Source organism: Fukomys damarensis, unplaced genomic scaffold (assembly GCF_012274545.1).
Source record: "Fukomys damarensis isolate Sample0158 unplaced genomic scaffold, DMR_v1.0_HiC HiC_scaffold_2, whole genome shotgun sequence".
NCBI lineage: Eukaryota > Metazoa > Chordata > Mammalia > Rodentia > Bathyergidae > Fukomys > Fukomys damarensis.
Window position 1 is genome coordinate 9,955,847 of NW_022900914.1, and position 10,686 is coordinate 9,966,532.

A 10,686-nucleotide genomic window follows, 5' to 3' on the forward strand; every position below is an offset into this window, starting at 1 on the left:
TGGTATCTACGATATGTAGAGCCCCATCAGCCTTCTAAGCTCACAGAACAGGAAGGCTGAGGATTCATCTGACAGGACTGGTGTTCACAGTTACCTGTGTTAGCCTTTTAACGTTGGTCTCAGGAAAACGGCCTTTTATGACATTTAGTAAATGGAGGGATCATCTGTCGTGAAAGTAAAATGCAAAATCAACCGAGCTTAGGTTGGATGAAGATTACTGCTCTGGTATCAGTTAATTATTTTTGAATTGTTTTAGAGGTAGTTTTTTTGATCTATTTTCAGGTTTCTCCCTACCCACAAGAGGTTGCTCTTTTACAGGAGTCTCAGCCTCAGTGAAAAGCCAAAAAGACTGAAATACAATCATTGATTTATTATGGTCATCTTCTCAGCACAAATTCTAGAGCCTTACGTGCCCATCAGATTTTTCTAATTTTCTATTTCTGTTGTATTTAATTTCTAATTCATAAACGTTGTTTACTTGGGTTTTTCTTTTCCAGTGCTGTTTTAATGGTTCAGTGGCTGAAGTGTGTGTTAACGGTTCATGCATCGTACCTGTCCACAGTAAGTCTTTTCTCAGTCAAAGTCTAGCTTATCAAAGTCTAGCTTTGATAAGTATTATAAACTTGGATAAATAGCTGGATAAAGCTGTCCTTTCCTCATCTGTCCTTCATCCATTAGAGTCTTGCTTCAGTGATTTTGATATTCCCCAGGTGCATTGACATGTACCTTTTCCCAGTGTCTCTCTTGCGATCTTTTAGTAAATTGGTTCTTTTTCTTTTAGATTTGAAAAGTAATATATTTTTTATTTTACTTTTTTTCCATTAAGTTTATTGGCACATTTAAAGCAAACAATACAATTACATTTATCATTGGGATCTTGAGCCTTTTCATGATATGATATGTCTTGGTTTTTGTTTTTTCCCCATTCCCCTGCCCTCCCTTCACCACCTTCACCTTTCAGTAATATATATTTTATAAAGAGCTTTGAGAAATATAGGGCGGAGAAATGTCATATATTGACATGGCCTTCAGGTATTTTTCTATGTGTATAACTTTAGTAAAATGGGTTTTTATTTAAAAAATTTGCGGGGGAGTAGTACGTGGATTGAACTCAGGGCCTTTGCACCGAGCAACATCCCCAGCCCTTTCTACAACGATTATTTTATTTTTCAGTTTTGAGAGTCTCATTAAGTCACTAAGTTGCCCAGGCTGGGCTTGAACTTGCTGTCCTCTTGCCTCAGCCTCCCAATGTCACCATACCTGGCTACAGTTTGTTTTTATATTGTGTAAATCCTTCCCTTTCCTTTTAAAAGACTACTAAGTTTTGTAAGTTTTTATGCTAAAATGTCTTCAACCTTGTCCCAGGAGAATAAAGGGTATTTTGTGAAATGAGTGTCATAAATAAAATATTTAATCCCTGACATTTTGATGGGGTTGCCTCGAGCCTCTTTACTGTTACTTGGATTATATTATCTATGTAAATAGGAGACAGGGAACATGAGGTCTTGAAGTAACATTGGCAAAAAGCCTTACATGATATTATATGTGTTAGCTTCTTTGCCATTATTATGCCAGCTATATTTTAAGCTAGAAATAAAATTACATATTTTTCTTTTATTTCAATATCTTGCACTTTACAGTAAGTTTTCTTGAAAGGTTTTAGTGGGTAGCTGAAAAAAATCTCTGGTTGCTTTTAAATTATAATTCTCCCTAGGTTCCACCCAGAACCTGCTTGGCCAGTGTCCTTTATTTGCTCAGACTCCTTTAGCTTTCCATGGTGAGAAGCAAGGAGGTGTTGGGTAACCTGCTTTGAGGCCAGCAGTTCATTCTTGGGTACCTGGGAAGAACTTTGCCAAAATGTTAGCCGGGGGGAGGACAAGGAACAGTAAGAGCAGAAAGCGCCTCCTGACCTGCAGGGATCTTGGGAGGCAAATTGGGGGGTTTGGTGAGCAGAGTGGTTGGGTAGCATGGTGATCGCGTGGAACAGTCAGTGCAAACAGCTGGCTAGAAAGCTAGGTGACATTAACCCCAGTTACTGACTGCGAAGGAGGAAGAGGCCCCAGGAGGCCTTGTAGGGAAATCGCTTCTGGAATCAACTCCTGAATTACTGCTGGAGTAGCAGTTGTAACATTTAAGGTCATAGCAGAATAGGTTAAAGAAATATGGTGTGGGAGTCCCAAAGCCCACAAGTTTTTGAGAAAGTAATGCTTTTTATGGATTTCTTTCTTTCTTAGTGTATGTCTTTAAGTATCATTTTTTTGGTCAGTGTTGGGATTAAACACAGTGCGTAGCGCATGCTGGGCAAATGCTATATGCTGAGCTACTCCAGCCCTTTTTAAGTGTCATTCTAAGTCAAGGTTTGTTCTAGGCATTGGGGTTTAGAACTACACAAGAAGACACTAACTCTCACATTGAAGTTCACAGTCTGAATGGGAACACCTAAATGGGAGATGACGAATTAAAATGCAATCACAATAAACCTTGTGTTACTCATTTATGTGCCTATGTGCTGCTTAAAGTTTATTAACATTGGAATGAAGCACTTTATGCCCAGGTGTCAAAAATAGAAGGAAAAGGTGTTCAGTCCTTTTTTCTGTAGCTCTATAGAGACAAAGAAAAGATTTCCTGCTTTAATTTCTTAAGCATGACTATTCATTAGCCAGGAGGATGTTTAAAATGTTAGGCGAGGTCAGCTTGGTTCTCAGGGACACTGACCAGCTGGACTCCGGGACTTGGGAAAGTTCCCTCTAACTCACTGCAGGAACAGGGCAGATAATGTGCTGTCATTGGAGGGTAAGATTCAGAGGAAAGCCCTCTTTAGCTCAGAGATGTGTGGTGGGGTATTACTAAAATTTAATATCTACTTGTATTGACCTTATCTGAAATAAGTTATCTGTATGAAGAATTCCCACCCTGCAGTGTGCCCTTCCTGGCAGTTTTTCTCTCCCTCCTAACCTTGTATAATTATTATTTTTTCTAGTTGCCTGACTTGGTACACCAGCTGGGAACACTCTACCAGCTAATGGAAAGCAGAGTCAAAACTTTTCAGAAACTCTCACACCTTCATGGGAAGCTTATCCTCCTAGTCACACAAGTGAGTAAATCAAATTGTTCTGGTTAAAAGTTTTGCATGTGGTAGGAATGGAGAAGAGAGTAAGGATTGTTTACCTGAACATGGAGACCTCTCTAGTCCCATAAGAAATTTTCTTTTAAGTTCTTTGAGGCAGGGTTTCACTATGTAGCCCATGCTGGCCTTGAACTTCCGTAGCTGTTCTGCCTCAGCCCCTCAAGTGCTGGGATTACAGGTGTGTACTGCCACACCCGGCTCTAAGAAATTAGTAAATCAGAATCCAGTCATTAACCTGGAAGTGTTACCTGTTTGACAGCCTAGCTATTTCAACTTAATACAGTTAGGTTGGACCTGCTACTGCAAACAAGTTACAGGGTATTTCTACAGTTAAAATTCTGGTGTGAAAGATCCTCTCAGCACTTCAGAGGGCCTTCAGCTTATATGAAGAGTAATTTTTTTCTTGTATATTCCACACTTTACTCAGGCCATCCATTGTAGATGAGGAAAGTGTATATGGAAGGTGTGTACGGTGGTGCTTGTGATACCAGGGATGGGCTTACTCTCTGCTTCACAACTCTGCCCTGTCTTTCAGGTTTCAGCGTCAGAGAAAACAAAGGGAATGACTTCCCTTGGACAGAAGGCCAAATTGGTGTATGAAGAAGGTAAAAGTGGGGTAGGGTAGAGCATGAAACTGGATTGATCAGTTTTTACAGTGACTCAGTTCTGTGGTCTTACTTTGTGAAAACACTGATGTGAGTAAGCTCTTGCTCCGCATACTTCTTCTAACACAACAGGTGTAAAAGCCTGTGGCCAAAACAGATCATGAAAGAGCAAGCACAAGTATGAGAACAAGAACATAAGGCATCTTGTATGGAAAATGTTTAAACAGAAGAACCCTGAACAAACTTTATGAAAATACATTTAAAAACCTAGGTAGTATTAGTAATTTATGAGAAAACTTTAGTAGTCAGAACTGACTTAAATGTCTATTCTAAAACTGACAACAGTCATAAACCTCTCACAAGTTCCAAAGGCTAGAGACTTTTGTGAGTGATTCTTGTTAAGCTTTCAAAGAACAGATCATTTTTGTTGTTTACAAGCCATTTAGGCATTTTGTGAGTTAAGTATAACCTTGTTAACAGTTAAAACCAGACAGTGTCAAGAAAATAATATTGTGGATCAACTTCAAAGATGTTAAGTAGTAAATTGATTACAGGAGTGTTTAAGGAAAATGATAAACACTGTTGCCAAGTAGAGTTTATTTAAAGATTATAAGGTGATTTAGCGTCAAGAAATCTGTTAATTATAGTCATCACATTAGTGGGTTAATTGGGGAACACTAAATACTTTCTTAATAGGTAGAGTCAAAGAGTACAGAGGTACCTAGTCTTTATACATCCTATAAGAGCAGCTAAGAAATGTATGAGAATTTCTTTTACTTGTAAATATTTATCAAATACAACAGTGAAGCTTTAAAGGCATTCTCACTAAAGTCAGGAATAAGACATAAGATACTGTTTATTGCTTTTAGGTTTCCTACCTTGTACTACATGAGGAAATGAATTTTGTACTTTATACTTGCTCTTTTCTGCATAGAAAATCCAAGAGAATCTATATTTGCATTACTATTAATGAAGGGCTGTGCAAATAAGCAGGTGTATAGGATACCACATTATCCGCAACAAGGAATTAGCATTATTATATAAACCAGTAATAACTTAGTAAACAGTATATTCAGAAAAAAGATTTCTTTCTCGTTTTTTTTCTTGGTACCTGGGATCAAACTCAGGACCTTGTGCTTGTTGGGCAGGTGCAGTGCCACTGAGATAAATCCCTGGCCCCAAAAAAGATCTCTTGCACAGCAGCAGTCAAGATTATGAGAATATTTTAAAAGTATTTTTACATGGAAAACTATAAAACCATTGATGGATACAGGAGCATACCTGAATAAATTTAAAGATAAGCCAGTAATTTCAAAAGATATGATATTGTCAAGTTGCCAGCTATCTCCAGATTCCATAAATTTAATACTTAGCTTACTTGGAAGAACAAAGAACTCAGAATATCTGCCATGTAGACGAACAAGGTGGGGGAATTTGTCCTGTCAGGTATCAAGACTTGGGAAAGCTAGAGTGCAAGGCTAGATATACCAGTACATTGGCATAGTTACCTGTGAGACTCCACAGAGCAGTGGAATCTGTGTATTAGCATTGATTTCATGGAAGATGGCCTGGGCGGTAAGTTGATGGAAAACCATCTTTGATATGGAATAAAAGATTGTGTCTGTATCAAGTGGCATATCACTATTTTCTTTTTATACCTTCATGTATTAGAGGAAAATTTTTATTATAAGAGGAAAATAATACTAAAGTGAACATAGGTAATATAAATAATTTTTTGAATGTTGTTCTATCTACTGGTGCCATTTGTAGCCTAGAAATGGCTTAGTATTTTAAGATGAGATTTTGTAGGGGTTTTGTTATTTAATATGGTGCAGTGACATCTGTAAGGCATTTATTGAATGTTTTTATGGAGACACTAATAATTCAAAGGTGATAACGGAGTATACAGTGATATTTTTAAAAGTAAGTTCAGGTGCTGCTTAATTTTCAGGGCTATGCTCTCTGCTTTGTTTACAATGTTAAGGTTGGATTTTTCTCCCCTCAGAATCTTCTGAAGAGGAGTCTGACGATGAAATAGCTGATAAGGATTCTGATGTGAGTGATTTGTTTCTTGGTACATAAATCTGCCTTTATGTCCTCACGCTGTGCAAAGATGAGCTCTTCACAACCATTCTCCTTAATATTTCTACCAGGATAATTGGGATGAAGATGAGGAAGAGAAAGAAAGTACAAAAGATGAAGATACTGAGGAAGAGAATGAAGAAGACAATGAGGCTGAAGAAAATGGTGGGGACAGAGACGTAGCCAGCGAAAAAGAATTAAATGGAGATTCTGATTTAGATCCTGAAAATGAAAGTGAAGAAGAATGAAGACAGAAGAACAAGCCCATCAACCTAAACTCTGGCTCACCTTTCCCAGTGCTGCCACATCCTCCCGGGGAGGGTTGTCCCTGTGCCAGGACACCAGGGCCGCTGCACAGTTCCAAATCCACAGCGGTGATTCCCACGCCACCTTGCTATCCTGAGTGCCCCAGACTCGTAACTGTGTAAATAAGAGTGTTTCATTCAAATGTTAATAAACTTTACACAGTAAATAGACACATTTTCTGCAATGTACTGACATGAGTGTCCAATATATGGTATATTTTTATAATACAATATCCTAGTATGATTGGTTGGTCAGGAATTGACTTCCAGGAAGACAGACATATCCTCTAGGGGTTCAGGAACTGGATGCGTGTGAAGGAGTCAGCTCTTATCTCAGGTTGGTATATTTTGTTAAATCCAGATGGGACACAGCACTAGTGAAAAGTTTTTAATTTGGTACATTTAATTTGATACTTTTTTCATAAAAGGAATAACTACAAACGAGTGAAAATGATTGGGGTTAAAAAAACTTCACCTATATCCCTAGTTTGTCTATTAACTGTGGTAATCTGACAAGTCAGATTGAATATTTGGAGTACTTCCCCAAAATAGCCACTTATTTTTTAAGCTGTCATGTGAAATATTTTTTTAAGATGAACAAAAAATTGTGGTAATTAAAAAAGTAAAGACTTAGCCATATTAAGGATTTTTCTTGACTGCAAATTACCTGTAAAGAATCATTAAGTGTATAGAGTGCTAATTACTTGGAACTTTTTAAAAAAATTCAGTCATTGCTGCTTTTAAAGAGGTTTTCATTTTTATTTAAATTACTAATGGATCAAAGAACAATTGTTTATTTTTTTCTCTTTGTTTTAAATATTAATGATGACCTGTTGGAATTTTTTTTCCAAAGAAAATATTTTTATAATTCAGTAATTTAATGTTTCTTCCTTTTTATTACCCATTCCTGGCAGTGTTAGGGTATCTGTTTTTCTTTAAAATAATAAATCTGACTCAAGATTTTTTATGTATGTATAAATAAGTATTTTGGTGTGCTACAAAGCCTTTTCAGATTATCAGCATTTTGCTTTGTTTTTAACGAATGAGCCAGGATTTGCTTAGTGCTCAAAAGGGGACGTGTGGATAAAAGGTCACCTCTAAGGAAGGGTCGAGCACATGGATTTATTTTTTCTCACCTGTGAATATGTAAACAAAACCATTTTATCTCCGAGGAACTGTAACATCTGTGGCAGAATGAGATTCTGTGCTCGCCTCACAGAGCTGCAGCCGTGAGAGCTGATTGGGAATGCAGTTGGAGCTCATTGCTGGTGCAATGAACAGTAGTATTTGTCTTATCAACGGAGCTGTTTATGACAATTTAATACCATCTCTTTGTAAAGTGAATAAATACTCATCTTTACTCAGTGTTGTCTCGTGGTGTATGTAGAGGAATACAGCATGTGTCTGGGCTTGTGTGAAAGTTTCTAAAAGGTGATGTGACTTCACTAGCATTTCTGCCTACAGGCTTTCAAGGCTTATTGGATAGTCTAGAATCTATAATGAGGTGAAAGAACAGAAAGTTTTGTCCTCATCCAGTGTCAGTGACAGCTGATTGGTTTTGAAGCTGTCCCACTTAGCTGGGCTGTAGTGACAGTAAAGGGGGTGGGTGTGCCAGCGCTGTGTATGAGACCCTGCGCGTCAGCCCCTCTTCTCCCCTCACTGCGTCAGTGATAACGTGGTGAGCTCTACAAGTGTTTTTGCCTTAGGAAAATGCAGAATTGTGCTTGTTATGAAAACAATTTTGGAGTCAGGATAATTTGATGTTTTATTCTGCTTTAATTCAGAAAGCGAAAGTTTGTGTGCATAGGGTTCCCCCCACCCCCAACCCGGGTCCAGTGGGTCATTTGTCGTACTTGGTATTGCTCTGCCCTCACTGTGCATGTGTGTGTGCCTTGATTTTGACGTTTAAGTGATTTCGCATAGACTAAGCTATATTCTACAGTGTGTCCTACATTCTGGATTAGTCTGTTTTCTTGTGATGAGATTCTGGTTTAGATGTTTTTGGCAAGAATCTTAAATAATTGGTGTTATTTAAGGTGGATTTGTAGAAGTAAGTTGTTTGGGTGTAGATGAGTGTATTGTGTAAGGAGATGTCAAGGATGAGGTTTGGGGCACTGAAGCCTTAATACGGAAGAACATCTGAAGGTCAGAACTGAGACCTCAGTAGCAAGGGTATCGGGTGCACTGATGTATGTCTGGTGGTTAGGGCAACTCCTATGGGAGTCAGTCCCCGAGCTTACATTTTAGTCATTTATCAAATATTTACTGTTGCCTATTCTTTGCCGGATAATATTTAGTTAGTTGATACAATCGCTGAACAGTACCCTCCCGGAAAGCCTGCCTGCTGTAGTTTGGTTCAACGTCTCCCCAAACTTGACATCTTAGAGGCTTAGTCCCCAGTGCAGTGCAGCTGGGAGGTGGTGGGACCTCTAGGAGAGGAGGCCTAGTGGGAGGTCCCTAGGGCAAGCCCCAAGGACCGTGGGACCCACGCCTCTTTCTCCCCAGCTTTACTTCTGCATACCAAGTGAGTAGCTTTTCCCTGCCCTCCCACTACGACACACTGCCCTGGATGGTGGCCCAGAGAGTGGGGCCAGTTTGACCTGGCACCTGCAGATCTGGGGGACAGTGTGAGTATTCTACGTGAGCTGTCTCGGGTGTTTGTCACAGTGATGGATGCCAATGCCCACCGATAGATACACTTTGCCTTTGGAGAGCTGGCATCCTGCCAGGAGACGCTGGGAGCAAGCAGTACATGGAACTTAACAGGTAAACTCAGACTAAGCCAAGAGTTGGGGTAGGGCCTGTGGCCAATATTGACCTATCATGTTAGGGCTTATGGAGGGAGAATTGAACACAGACCAGGCGGAGGTGATTGTTAGGTGGGCATCTGGGCACGCGACCTGTGGGCAGAGAAAACAGCTTGAAAACAGCACGTGCGTGAATACGTTGGAGGAACGTGAGGGTGCTGTGGTAGACAGTGGGGCCCACTCTCATGCTAAGGGTGCATTTCTTTTCCCACTTTTCCTTGGCCAGGACTAGCTCAGCAGAGCCTGCTTTTTTCCTGCCTTCAAAAAAACAACTCTATTAAAAGAAGAAATTGCATCAGCAATTGGGGCGAGCAGGTGGGTTGCATAGGGTCTTGCAGACAGTTGTCTTATTCTCTTGACTAAAATAAGAGTTGTGGCGTTTGATCAGAAGAATGGCATGTTCTGGCCTCTGGAGCTCAGTAACGTAGCATTGTTCAGTAGGCAGAGACTAGTAGGGTGTTTTACATCCAGGGGTGCGAGGATGATGGTTACTGAGGTAGCCTTGGTTGGTTTCTGGGTTTCTGAATTCAGGTTTCCTGTGAGCTGTTAGAAGAAAAGCATCAGGGAGCTCAGCAGCATATAGTCTGCCTGTCCTGCTGGCGTCTGATGTTGTGCCCCTTCACACCTTTGTTAACTGGACAACGGCTGTGATTGGACTTCAGGCACCACCTAAAAGCTACCGGTAAGTGTGCTTTCTAACGGTTCAGGGGCTGGTACTGGTGAGCATGGCTTCCCTCCAGTCAGCTTGGAGGTAGTGGTTTGGTACTGACCTGCGGTGAAGAGCCTAAGCCCGAGTGAGCTGCCCAGGAGTGGGGTAAACAGGCCCCGAAGCCTGGTGCACCAGCTGTAGGGAAGAGGAGTGGGAGGGGACGCCAGGGTGACCGTGAGATGGGAGGTGCTGATGTTTCTTCCATTCTTACTCAAGACATGCCTCGGCTGTGGTCCCTCTTACCTGTCTGTTAACCGGTGAATCTGCCTGGAATGCAGTGGTTTCTAGGTTGCCCTTTATATGACCATTATGTGACTTCTTTGAAAGCAGCTCAGGCGTAAAATTTGATTTTCTTTTCATCTAGTAGAATGGCTTAGGCTTTTATGGCACCTCAGTGGTCTCTTGAGCTGACACAAAGCAATGGCAGGATGAGGGCCCACACAGCCTAATGGAGTAGAGGCTCCAGACGGGACCCTGGAAGAGCACAGAGAGATGCTGTGCGGTCTCTGGTGCTAGCTGGCTGTGGGGAAACTACGTTGGCCATGTGCCTCAGTGCTGTGGTGGGTTTCCATACAAACGTGGCTCATTTTTCATTTAAAGATGTTTCTGAGAACATAGTGGTTGGCACTGTATAGAAGGGAGTGCAAGAGGGAGTTTACTTGATAAGTTGCAGCACACATTAGGAGGTACCGTGCAAAGGAAGAGTCTAAAGTTGACATTTAACACTTGAACTGTTGGTGTGGTGTAATAATAGCTTAAAGAGAGGAAATTCTATACATGTATGGGTGCCGAAGCTAAACAACTCTCTAGTAGTAATACTGTCATTGGCTGCCCTACAGTACCCTGTCATGGTCCCTGTGTTGTGTGTCAGTTCCCTCCTGGACCTCATGCGGGAAAGTGGGAGGAGCTTCTTGCCTGGCACGGTGGACCGGGCAGCTCCCTTAGCCGGGCCCATGTGGCCCTGATGTTCCCAAGCTGGACCAAAGCTTTGTGGGTTCAGGAAGTTGTCCTTCATCTCCAGGGCTGTTACAGTTTCAGGGTGGAGTCGCGA

At 40.9% G+C, this 10,686-nt stretch overlaps 1 protein-coding gene across 1 annotated transcript in view; it reads left to right on the plus strand.

The window, feature by feature from the left end:
- The window catches only part of Wdr43 (WD repeat domain 43), a 50,330-nt gene extending 44,260 nt beyond the window's left edge, over positions 1-6,070 (plus strand). Inside the window, exons 14-18 of the mRNA XM_010604694.3 lie at positions 498-561; positions 2,981-3,094; positions 3,663-3,732; positions 5,738-5,787; positions 5,886-6,070. Coding sequence (XP_010602996.1) covers positions 498-561; positions 2,981-3,094; positions 3,663-3,732; positions 5,738-5,787; positions 5,886-6,062 — 475 coding nt within the window. The 3' untranslated portion in view covers positions 6,063-6,070. The remainder of the gene's footprint in view (positions 1-497; positions 562-2,980; positions 3,095-3,662; positions 3,733-5,737; positions 5,788-5,885) is intronic.
- Positions 6,071-10,686: the final 4,616 nt, after the last annotated feature.